Source organism: Macrobrachium rosenbergii, chromosome 12 (genome assembly GCF_040412425.1).
Source record: "Macrobrachium rosenbergii isolate ZJJX-2024 chromosome 12, ASM4041242v1, whole genome shotgun sequence".
NCBI classification, from domain to species: Eukaryota; Metazoa; Arthropoda; class Malacostraca; order Decapoda; family Palaemonidae; genus Macrobrachium; species Macrobrachium rosenbergii.
This window is the reverse complement of record NC_089752.1, coordinates 103,207,321-103,220,587: the sequence shown is the minus strand read 5'-3', so window position 1 is coordinate 103,220,587 and position 13,267 is coordinate 103,207,321. Positions and strand designations below refer to the sequence as shown.

The 13,267-nt window shown below is 32.9% G+C and overlaps 1 protein-coding gene across 3 annotated transcripts in view; it reads right to left on the bottom strand.

The window, feature by feature from the left end:
- Positions 1–13,267, bottom strand: part of SMC1 (structural maintenance of chromosomes 1) — a 67,346-nt gene that overhangs the window by 28,450 nt on the left and 25,629 nt on the right. For all 3 annotated transcript variants that reach the window (XR_010854689.1, XM_067112565.1, XM_067112564.1), the window contains exons 9-13: positions 11,055–12,051; positions 9,512–9,711; positions 8,418–8,553; positions 7,739–7,891; positions 4,129–4,323 (exon numbers count right to left, since the gene is read on the bottom strand). Coding sequence is in view for 2 of the 3 variants with exons in the window: in XM_067112565.1 (XP_066968666.1) it covers positions 4,129–4,323; positions 7,739–7,891; positions 8,418–8,553; positions 9,512–9,711; positions 11,055–12,051 (1,681 nt within the window). In the remaining variant the exon portion in view is untranslated. The remainder of the gene's footprint in view (positions 1–4,128; positions 4,324–7,738; positions 7,892–8,417; positions 8,554–9,511; positions 9,712–11,054; positions 12,052–13,267) is intronic.

Below are 13,267 nucleotides of genomic sequence, written 5' to 3'. Positions count from 1 at the left end.
GATGAAAAAAATTTTGTGGAGAATTACCACCCTAATAAACATGTAATCCTTGTCTCCAATATGTTTAATGACAATGCCTTGTTCCATTTTAGGCAAATCTTAGAGATGCCAGAAACAAATGTCTCTGGACAGTTTTGTTGTGTGTCAGGGGTCCAGTGACTCTCAAGCTGGTCTTAGTGCCAATAAAAAACAAAGAGGGGAAGTAACCCCACAGAGTAGTGCCAGTAAAAAACAAAGAGGAGGAGTAACCCCAGATAGGTCCATGATACAGTGCTGCCCTGCTTTTTCGCACTTCACTTTTTCACGCTTAATTTTGTTGCGGATTTTTGTGGAATACATTATTCACTTTCCGCTGGGGAATTTTAACCCTTTCCTATCTGTATAGTTATCACATCACTGAGGGTACATGAGTCCCAATGTGTCTGGGAGCGCTCGATAGTGCGAAAAAATAATTATTTAAAAAATTCAGCAAAATGGAAATTTTATGCCAACAAAGTTTATTTTGCTGTCCTTTTTTTCTAAATGTTTATATTTTATGGTGGAATAGTCAGAATAAGAGTCCCAGCCCTCTAAATACAAAAAAATGTGAGTTATTTAATGAAAAAAAAAAAAATTCTTTATTTTTATATTTTCGTTTGTAACCCAAAAACTATCAAAGTCAGGCGAATTAATTATTTTTTATGAGAAAGCCAACAAAATTCCCTAGGTGAGAAACAGAGCGCTCTGCCCAGCCTCTTGTGAGAATTATCGCTAGAAAAAAGTTTTTTTGAAGAGCCCTATCTCGGTTATTTATCATAGGAATTACTTTGTAAATATACGAAAATGTAGAGGAAAAGTTGAAGAATAAAGGGAAAGACAAGAAAAATGGCTTTGGTAACGGCAACAGTTTCATTTTGACGTTATAAGTTGATCGAAACGAAAAAATGTTACCGTTGTCAACATTATCGTTCGTAGCTCAAAAAGCTATACCAGTTAGCGAATGAATTATTTTTTTATAAAAAAGCCAACACAATTCTCTAAATATTGACATATAAAACAATGAAAAACGAATAGGTCCAGTTGGTGAAAAATTGATAGAAAGAGGGTAAGAAACAGAGCGCTCTGCCCAGCGTATGGTGAGAATTATCGCTACAAAAAATCTTTTGAAGAGCCCTATCTCGGTTATTTTTTATAGAAATTACTTTGTAAATATACGAAAATGTAGAGTAAAAGTTGAAGAATAAAGGGAGAGTTAAGAAAAATGACTTTGGTAATGGCAACAGTATCATTTTGACGTTATAAGTTGGTCAACAAAAAAAAAAAGTTACCGTTGTCAACATTATTGTTCGTAGCTCAAAAACTATAACAGTTAGGCGAATTAATTATTTTTTATGAGAAAGCCAACAAAATTCTCTAAATATCGACATATAAAAGAATGAAAAATGAATAAGTCCAGTTGGTGAAAAATTGATAGAAAATAGGGTAAGAAACGGAGCACGCTGCCTGGCATACGGTGAGAATTATTGCTAAAAAATTTTTTTTGAAGAGCCCTAGCTAGGACATTTTTCATAGAAATTACTTTGTAAATATACAAAAATGTAGAGGAAAGGTTGAGGAATAAAGTGAGAGTCAAGAAAAATGGCTTTGGTAACGGCAACAGTTTCATTTTGACGTTATAAGCTGATCGAAACGAAAAAAAATGTTACCGTTGTCAACATTATTGTTCGTAGCTCAAAAGCTATAACAGTTAGGCGAATGAATTATTTTTTATGAGAAAGCTAACAAAATTCTCTAAATATCAATATATATAATAATGAAAAATGAGATTCAGAGCCCTGCCTAAAATCAAGACATCTCTTATGTGACGCACTAACACGTTTTCCGCTAGTTTTACCGTAAAAACTTTGCGAAAGCATGTTGGAAACTGTTCTCTATTGACGTCACTGTATGTCAACAACCACACGTGTTTACCCAACCTCGCACGCATGGTCTCTGACAGAAGTGTGGCCTGCCAGGCCTGCGTGGGTGGGATCAGCTGATGTCATTGTGAGAATTTTACTACGCCAGGGATTTGCGCATGCACAGTACAGGAACTAAAAAATTTATAGAAAAAGAGGGTACGAAACAGTGTTTCCAATAATGTAATCCTACATCTTATAAAAAAAAATGTAAGATACGAGAGAGAAGCGTGGGTAGGATCAGCTGATTTCATTGTGAGAAATTTTCTATGCCTGGGATTTGCGCATGCGCAGCATAGGAACTGCTTGGCTGGCGTATTGATGCTTTAGCTTATGGAAACCACCAACTGTCCGAAAATAAAAAAAATTTACCCCTACCACACGTACGAAAAATGTCGGTAAATTTTACGTAAAATTACGTCAGTCAGAAAAGACGGGGGTAGGGTGATATTGCGTAATATTACGTCAATTGGATAGGAAAGTGTTAACTAACTCACGGATTTTGTAGATAACATTACTACAGTGTTACGTACACTGTAAATTATTTTTATCATAAAAATCTGTATTTAGTCATGAACACAATATGAAAAAATACAGTAATTAGTGAATAAACAGTGTTGCTGTACGAAAAATGCAAATTAGTGATAATTTTGTTTTTACCAATATATAAAGAAAATGGGACAACTTCAATACTATTAGTTGTCAAACGCTCTGTAAGACAGATTTATTTAATTTGTATTAAAGATTTATTTAGTTTGTATTAAACATTTTAAGGATATTTTGCTGTTTACATTATTAATATTAATATTTTAAAATTAGTAAATCATTGTTATAAGCATTTTAGGGGGTGTATATACATAAGAGTAACAGTTTTAAAAGGGTACTACTAATCTAGGATGACTTAGGGTGTTTTGGGATGATGGTTTGGGGTGTATTTTTCTTTGAATTGATATTACAATATTTAGTATGATAATTTAAGGTATACTTTTGTTTGAACTATTAAATTAGGCAGTGAACTTTTAAAATAGACAGCTATAAGCATTTTAGTTTAAGGGGTACAGGGTATTTGGCAGTTATAAGCATTTTTAGAGGGGATTTTGCATTTCCGCAGTGGGTTCTGGAACCCATCCCTGCGAAAAAGTGGGGGAGCACTGTACCTGAAGTCTTTCTGGAGGGGGATTCCCCTTCCAAACAATAATCTCTCCTACTCCCTCTCCCCTCCTCTCTGTCTTCCATAAGTTAAGAGTGATGTTAAATGTTCATTTATCCATTTCATTAGCCATTTATATTTATTTCTCACTGTTTTCTGTATGTAAAACTACATTTATTCTGCATAAACTTTTTTTTTTTTTTTTTTTTTTTTTTTTTTTTTTACATATTTTTGGGTGTCTGGAACGCATCAATTGGATTTGCATTACAGTATTCCTTATGGGACTTGTTGTTTCGGAGTTCGTATGTTTCAGACTTTGTCAGACTTTCTAATACGGATTGTGTACAAAATCTGAGGTTCCATTATACACAAAATCCCAAAATAGGTTGAGCAAAAGTCAAGAACCAACAGTAACTGTTACTGTGAAATAAGAAAATAGAAATTAATCACCTAAGTAAACATTACTATGCATTTGGACCCAAATAAGGACAAGGCTTAGAGGAAAAAGTTACATTTTAACAGACCAAAAAACAAAGGTGTGGTAAGGAGTACACAACTGGAATCATAAATAAACAAGAACAAGAAGTTAAATTCTTGAGTAAGGAAAAACTACAAGAACAAGAAGTTACATCATTACGGAAAAGCTACAAAAGTCAAACAGAAGAGCAGTAAGCTATTCACAGTAACAAAAATTAACTCACAGAAAACTCACTAAACATTACATCAAACACAAAACTAAAATTAAAAGTGACATCAATGAAAACAAAATCTAGTTAATGACGCATCACTAAACATAGTAAAATTGCTTGTAAGTCCTGGAGCAGGCAACAGCACAAAGGAATGAAAATTAGTAGTATTTGCAAGAATCAGTAAATTACATTCTGTTAAGTTTAAGGGTATTTTGATTAATGGGTTTGTAACAAAACTTGAAAATAACATCCTACACACAATGTCAAGATATTACAATAGGCAGATATCCCAAAAACACTAATACTGCTACATTCTCCACGAAAAATAACAATATGAAGTCAATTATCTTACCTTATAAATTCCATCTATCTCATTGGAGACATGCTCAAAGAAAGCCATAAATCTATCATAACGCTCTTTTTTGCACCTTTCAAAGGCTTGCTTTGCTTTTCTTGCTCTCTTCCTAGCACTGTCAAACTCAGAGTTGGTCTCCTGCAATTTTTCTCTTGCAAGATCAAGTTTTTGCATAGCCTTCATATTGGGTGCCTGAAAGCATTAAAATAACGTTAGTGAACAAAATAACTTCCACATTTAAAAAAAAAGTTATGAAATGCAAATGAATTAACAATCAATGCCTAGAAATGATGTCTAAACTCCATAACCATTGACTGATAAAAAATAAACGACTTCATACAGACACAAAATACATAACTGTACTAGGCTCAAGAGCTTTTTTTTATCTTAGCCTTATACTACTAACTACATGCATTTACATATAATATTCAAACTTTTTAATACAGTTGCCAATGGAGACCTTTAGCTGTTGATCTTCTATAGCCTTGCAAGCATATCATCACCTGCAAGGTGGCAACAGCACTATCTTCACTGTCCGATATGACATATTATACCTTGAGAAAAATTATCTCAAAGACATTTAAAATAAAAGAAGATGGGGAGGGACTGAAACCCTCCCACTTTCAGGATGTCAATCCACTCAACATTACTAATCTCAAATTCTACTGCCAAACCAACAATCTTTGAGGAAATTCTTTAGAATTTTATTACATAAATAAACTCCAGCTCCTTAACAGGAAAACTGACCTCAAAGTAAGACAAGTCATAAAATCAGGCTCATACATACCAAATACTGAAGGAAATACTACCAGCAGCACAGTGTATTAAATAGTGGAGTAAGCATGTATGCATTCAATAATTAGTATATATATATATATATATATATATATATATATATATATATATATATATATATATATATATATATATATATATATATATATATATATATATATAAATATACATATATATACTGTATATGTATATTACACACACACACACACACACACACATACATATATATATATATATATATATATATATATATATATATATATATATATATATATATATATATATATGTATGTATATATATACATATATATACTGTATATGTATATATGTATGTATGTATATATATATACATATGTGTGTGTGTGTGTGTGTATATATATATATATATATATATACATACGTTTGTATGTATAATTCTATATATATATATAACAAAGCAACAAATTGACAAAAGTGGATTTAGAAAACGCTGGCAACTGAAAGATGCTAGACGATCTTGTTAGCCTACTTATTTATATACAATATTATTGGATACAGTGAATTAAAGCATAAAATTTAAAAGATCCATGGAAAAGATGCATATTCGTTATGTTGATGTTTATATAATTCGATATGTGAATACAGAGTACAGTATAATGTAGACTAGGCTACCGTATATGTATATGATATACCCATAGTGTAGGCTACGCTAATTCTTGTTTGTTATTCAATTTCTCTTTGTATTGAATTATCATAAGTCACTCTGCATGAACCTCCAGAATTAGCTGATATTAATAATTACTATAACGATTATATATAGAGTACACTTTATAGTGTAGGCTAGGCTACCATATATGTATACATGGTACTGAATACCCTAGTGTAGGCTGGGCTACATTCAAGATATGTTTTTTCCAACAAACAATGGGTTTTTTGGAACCTAACTCCATCGTAAGTAGGATAATACCTATATAAGCATTTTTAGTTTTTTTGTGTTTGAACTATTAAAATGGGCAGTTCTAAGTGTTTTTACAAGGGTTCTAAGTATTCGTGGATTTTAGCTATTCACAGGGGGGTGTAGTACACATCCCCTGCGAATACGGGCGGGTTTACTGTACAAGGGCTCCAATAGAGAAAGCAGCCAAGTACCAAGGAAATATAGTAAAGTAAAAAGTAATCTACTGTATGCAAAAATAAAGGTATGATAACCTTGCTTTGAAACAATTTGATTTCAAAGCAAGGTTATCATACCTTTTCCAGTAACTGATCCAAACAGTGTCTATTTCACGAACAATTTTGATTGTACAGGAAACTCTTCACTTTAGTATCATTTGACTGGCCAAATATGCATGTTCAATTATCCATAGATTGTTTAACCAGACCTCTGAGTTAACATTGTCAACCCTCGTAAGGCAGTCCCAAAGGGTTTGTTCTTGATCATCTATATTAGATCTTACTCAATATTTTACTACTGAAAAATTAAAAAATTGAATAAACAGCAATTGCCAAAGATTCTAACAAATTTCCTTCCGGAGCTGTTTCCAATATCTGACGTACATTGTTGACTGAAAGCTAAAGAATCACTGTACAAGATGTTCTGCATTTAATGTATTCAGGGATTATGTCATGAGGGTTATTAATTAAATACCCACAAGTCATATAAGTGTGACTATTTCAAAGACAGGATAACATTACTGCAATGTTGCATTCTTTTTGAAATGAAGAACCCCTCAAATGAACAGTAGGTTTACTTTGTTTTAATTTGTTACTACTCCACAATGACTTCCATTTAATAAGATGATGGCTTTAATAGTAAATCACAGATAGAAACATGTAAATTTCATCTGGTTATTGCAACTTTGACTGTTTATCAGCATCCTAATGTCCTTTAAATGCCTACATGAGCAGGATCCAACATATTTCAAGATTTAAAATCAGCTTCATATAATTTGTGGAATGAAAACTTAATAACCCTTGAGTCATATTTGGAAAATTTTGAAAGGCCTGAAAATTACCAATTTCTGTAGTACTGTAGCATGTTTTAAATAATCTTAACTGCTTACAATTTGGCGGACTATTCAAGTATAAAGAGATATCTGAAGTGAAAACCTGGCTTGTTTTATCAACAAATACTGTAGCAAATCTGATACCAGAGACAGTTTTGGATCCATCTGTGTAAGACTGCTTAACTTGCACCTTCAGGTCTTCTATATTCAAAGCTGCATCGATGAATTTAAACCTGGACAAAACCAACTTGGCCACCACAAGGAACTGCAAGTTACAAGGTAGAAAATGGACAGCCTACCAACTCGACCAGGTTAACCAGTTATAACGATGAAATTCATTCTCTGCCATGCCAATAAAGTTATGGCTAAATGAATATTTGGTAAGTTATACTGAGTTACTTTGTATTCTAAGATTGTTTTTTGTTGATATTCAAGGAAGTCTTCAACAAGACTGAGTTCCATATTACTATATTCCAGGTTTAAGATGCAAGTCAACTGATGACGATCAAACTGAGGAACAATATTCAAAGCATAACAATATGAAATAAAAAATATTTCCTAAGGAAAGACATGTCATCAAAAATCTTGCAAGACTTTAAAATTATACACATACTGTTTTTGTGCTTGTGCAACTGAAAAAGAGAGACAATTAATATGTTTATCAAAAGTAAGTTTGCAGTAAACAAAACCCCTAGATTTACTAGCAATCATAATTTGAGTTTTGTCAGGATTCAACATGATCCCCATAATTTGCACCCTGTAGTAATTTTAGTTACTACTCTTTTAAAGATATATATATATAGTTATTTAACTTAGAATGTCCTAACCTGTATTCGTTGAATGGTATTCATCAATTCATTGATGTGTTTCTGCATTCTCTTCTCAGCCTTGGTAACATCATCTGAATCGTCTAATTCTTTCTGGCTCTCAGACAGGGAAGAATAATCCATCACAATTCGAGCTTCTTTCTCATACATGACCTTTAAAGTATAAGAGGGTTTCTGAATTATAATATATAATAACAATAATACATGGATCCTCGCAATACCTTGAACCAGACACTCATTTGTTTCAAGTCCTAAAATCTCCTGAAATATAATTAGACAACAGCATAAATTTCAACTCAGTTGCAGATTAAACTGCCTTTTCTGACTTATTAACAACTTCAAAACCAAAAGCAGATTCCTTATCTTATCAGATACCTTGAAAGTCAGACCTTCCCATAATAACAATTAGGCATTCAAGAGACCCCACAGTCAACAATAATTCCATATAAATTCAAGCCTGAGTTAACGGTAATTTGACACTAATCATCCAACTTAAGAGATTTATCTACAATGATTCACTGCTTTAAAAATAGCCTACATCCTAATTATACAGCTGACAATAATGAATTCTAGTAAGCTGAGATATAGTACTTGTAACTAAAACTTTAGTTTTACAATGTGGCATATAACAAGGGATTACCTTAGAATAGAAGTTACATACAAAAGCTCAATTCCTTACCTGGGTATTCATTCCTGAGGAGTATTCAAGAGTAGACTCTCCAGGCTCTCTGCCCTCATTTTCAATATCCTCCATATTACCTCTAGTCATAGGAACCAGAATGTCATCCATTTTGCACTGCTTTAGTATAGAGTGCCTGAAATGTAACGGAATAAGTCATCAGACTTTCAAACAACTGGAATATTTTGTTACCAAAAAGCATAGTAAGTCTTGCTAATTCTCATTATATCAAACACAACCATATAAAAAAATAACACACTAAAAATAATTTTCTTTAAAGGCCATAAGGCAAAAGCATTTTGCCACTTCTACTAACTTAGGATTACAGAATCAAATAAAAGATATGATGGTGAGGTTCTGTAACTGATCATACATATAGCCCACAGCTGTAATGCAGTGGCATGGTTACATTATACTATGCTAATTTGTGAGGTTCTCTGAGGCTATTCAGTATTTTTTTAATATTTCAGATGATTTTTATCACTTGCTTCATGGTTTTCTTTCGTTGGACTTTACTGATGGAAAATGTGAGCTTAAATTCTTCCCAGTACTTAAAAATGAAAATAAATTTTTCATGCTTATGGATTTTGTCCCCTTGGGACTTTACTCATGTATTTATTGCATCTAGGATGTAAATGATATTTCTGTGCTGAAAATATACATATCCTTTAAAAACAATGTAAAAGGAAGAGTGAAAACAGCACGATTATAACAAATATCAAACGTTTCTATAGTTAATGTGACACTTTACAAAATTTGTAACTATTTTGAAAAAACAAAAGTAATAACAGAAGCAAAACATGTTCTCTAAAAAACTTTTCAACACAAATATGACAGACAAAACATCTAGGTTATTATATACATGAATGAAACTCAAATAGCAAAATATACCTGAGGACAAATGTAAACTTAAGTTTAAAATAATACTAGGCAAGAAACACTTGAGTGACAAGTGAGGATGAATACTCATGTAAACTTTTCCATAACCATATTCAGCAAAGTTTGTTCAAAAAATCATTTCTAAATAACAGAAACAACTTGCAGACCTCATGTTATTAATAACGGAAACACTAAAACAAAATATCAGTTGTTACCTTTCTCCTTTTTTCTGTTCCATCTTGTTCTCGAGCGCATTCATCTGCTTTTGGACTGTCTGAATATCTTTGGCAATTGCTCCCACCTCTCTACGCGCTTTACCAATTTCATCATCCATTTCGTCACATTCTGACTTCTTTGCCAGCTTTTCTGACCTCTTCTTATCTAAATCTCTCATGGACTTGTCTATTTCTCCCATCTGTTCCAAAATAAATGTAATTTCACTTACAGGTTTATGACCCCTTATCTAAAACCAAAGAGCTTGAAAAACAGACATCTTTTGTGGAGGGAAGCATCCATTCACGAAAGTCAAATAGTCCTGTTATATTTCAAATAGTGATAATTTCAATAAAACTTTTTTGTTACTGTATTCAATTATATAGCATGTAATATCGTACTGTTGTATTACAATACATGAATATTGCAACCATGCACCATTTGCATTCTGGTAATTTTTAATTCTCATAATTCATCAGCTGATTTATAAACATCACCACTGCCATTAGTTGCTTAAAAAAAAAAAGTTTGACATATTTTTTTTTAATTTCAGAAGGCTTAAAAGAGCAACTTGAATTTATTAATAAATACAGTAAATTTAAAATAAGTAAAGTTGTGATTCTGCCAGGTTTGGGCATAGCTTTTGTCTATTCCAGAACATTTCGCAGCCTGCAGCTTAAATTTACTGGTTTACTTTTTAAAGACCCTCTTATTTGTGTGAAGGATGAATAACACCTTATTTTATTTTTAATTATAGAAGTCCTCACTGAAAATTAGCAAGTTTTTAACAAGTCGAAAACTGTGACGCAACTCTTAGACATGAGATAGTTATGGTAACTGACATCTGAAAACAGCTATTTCTCAATTCAGTTATTTAAGTCAGTACAGTACTTGCTGTTGTTTATGCAAGTGTTTTGAATGAAACAGTACTTGGTTGTTAATTACAAGAAATAGTAATGAATCACCAAACAAGCCACAATTTTGGTATGCCTGGTTGAATGTACGACTTTTGCTTCTAAGGCTATTATTTAGTCAAAAGCTAATGTAAATGTACAGTAATATATATTATCAATGGAATCTATGAAAACTGAGACAGGGATAGTAAGCCTAGCCTAGTGCACTCGACCAAAAATAAAACTTGCACATTAAGTATAGCCAAATGTAATCTACCAACAATGCAACTCCCATGATATACAAGATTTGTGACAAAATCATGTTTTGGAAACAAAGTTTTAAGGGTTACGTAACATACAAAATCATAAGACACATGAGAATATACGATATTTTGTTGAAATATGTCCTAGTGTATTATGGTGCAAGGGTGTCCAAAAATTCCTCCTCTGCTGCAAAAATAAACTAAAACTGAAACACAGCTGGCCCAAAGGGTTTTGGATAAGGGGTTGTGAGCCTGTACATCAACCAGAAAACAAGCTACAAAAAACAGAGAATAAATAATGTAATTCTATATGAATTAGAATATTAGCTAATTTAAAACTCCAAATTCACAAATATTAAACGACCACAAATCTAAATGCATTTTCGTACCTGTTTCTGTTCAGCTTGCTTTGCTTGTTCTAAGGCATCTTCATCATCTTGCACAGCTCTTTCCCATCTTGCTACATTACTTTGCGTGTCACGAGATTTTTCAAATTCCAGCTGATTCAATATCCTATTCTTCTGTTTTTCAAATTCCAAGCGCTTGTTTGCCCTTTCTGTCTGGGCTTGCAACTCTCTCTCTTCATATTGACGAATGTTAGTGACGCCTATAGACTTGCAGAAATCCGCAAACACAACATCCTCCACTGTGTTCATTTTCTCCTTCACATCACTCATTGTCGCTTCACGCTCCTTCATTGTTTTCTCTATTTCATGAAGCTGTGGCTCGAATGTGCCTAATTCATCTTTTAATTTATCAATTTCTTTCTGCAACTGTGCAATCTGTTTCTCAGTTGTGTCTTTATCAGCTTTAGAGTATTTCAATCGGGTCTCTATACCACGAATCTGAGACTCTACAGTGTTCAGCTCAGATTCTTTTCTTGATTTCTTCATGGCTTCTCGCAATTCTTCTGTTAGCTTTTCTTTTGATGACTTCAAGTTTGAAAGGTGTTTTTCATCCCATCTCTTGGCTTTCCTTGCCAAATCCAAACTACCACCAGAAATAATACCAGACTTGGAGAAAAATGTACCATCAAGTGCAACCGCATCATATCGATGTCCATCTTCCATTTCGTAAGCCACTTTTGATGCATCCTCAGGAGTTTCACAAACCAGGGCATTGTTTGTGGCAAATAACACAGCCCTTTTGATCTCTGGGGGATCGTACTGAAGAACATCATAGAGAAGTTTGACATTCCTTGGGTCTTTGATATTTCTGAGACGTTCCTTAAGAGGCTTTGCTTGGATGTAATCAAGAGGGAGGAAGGTTTCAGGATCCAACATCTGATCTTTGAGATACTGAACACACTGACGAGCTGTTTTTTCAGTGTCAACCACAATAGCTTCCATATACTTGCCAAGAACTTTTGTGATGGCAACATTGTACCTGCATGATTTGAGAATCATATTGTAATCAATGAAATTTAAAATTCTGAGACATTAGCTTAGAATTCAAGTTTACAGAATTCTACAAATTCCAGCATCTAAGTTATTTTGAATTAAAATAGTTAAAGTACAGTACAAGTTTAAAACAACATGAATACTGGGTGTATGAAGTCCAAAAGAATAATGAAAATACCTAGTTTGTTCTACAAATTCTGAACAATAAAAGGCTAATGCACTTCAGATTTAAAGAAATAAGAAATTTACCCACAATATTCTAAAATCTCAACATTGCAGAAATACCCACTGACGCATAAAATACTGTGACATTTCTCATGCCTTAGAAATTTGGTAAGGAAATGAATAATCTATTGTTTACTGTGCTTTAGTTTTAAAATTATGGCTTTCTTGAAACTTGCCTAACACCACTCCTTTATTTTTACATAACCTAAGTCATGGAAAGTAATGGACAGTACAACAACTAATTATTTCAAATAAATATCCAGTACAATGGCTCTGTTATTATTGCATGAATGATGAGCTGCCTTCATTAAATGTAGGAAGTAAATACCACTGTGTACACTAGGTAATTTTGTATTTAGAATTTCTTGCTGTGTACCTTTCTTTTTATATTAGCATTGGCAGAAGTAACAAGGCTATATACCTTGGCATTAACAGGAAGCCATTCATCAAATTCATGACTTTCTTTGATGTAATAAAAAGTAAAACTTATGTGCTTTATCTGGGAAAGGTAAGAAACGTTAAAAAACCCTCAAAGTGTGACATTCGGTCAGGAAAAAAGTGGAACAAAATTGAGAGGAAGATATATGATGCCAGCAGGAAGCTAATGCCTGATTTGTTCTGCACAGGCCATGAGGGACTTCAACATTTTCCATTTATTCAATTACAATGATAAAGTTTTAAGGAGTTACAATATATTAAATAAGATCTAATACATTCATTAAGAGCAGATCAATTGGGCTTGCCCTATCAAAGTTACAGTGTTAACTCAGTGGTGTGGTTAAACCATTCATTAATAATAATAATAATAATAATAATAATTATTAACACCTTGGTACTTGCATGGAGCTCAACTAGTGGCTTTAGTAGGAATTCTGCCAAGAAGGAGAATCTCACACGATAAATCTTGTGAAGAGCTGCAATAACTATCAGTGCAGTTCCCAAGACCGACATGATCGAAAGATCTTGCTTATCACAAG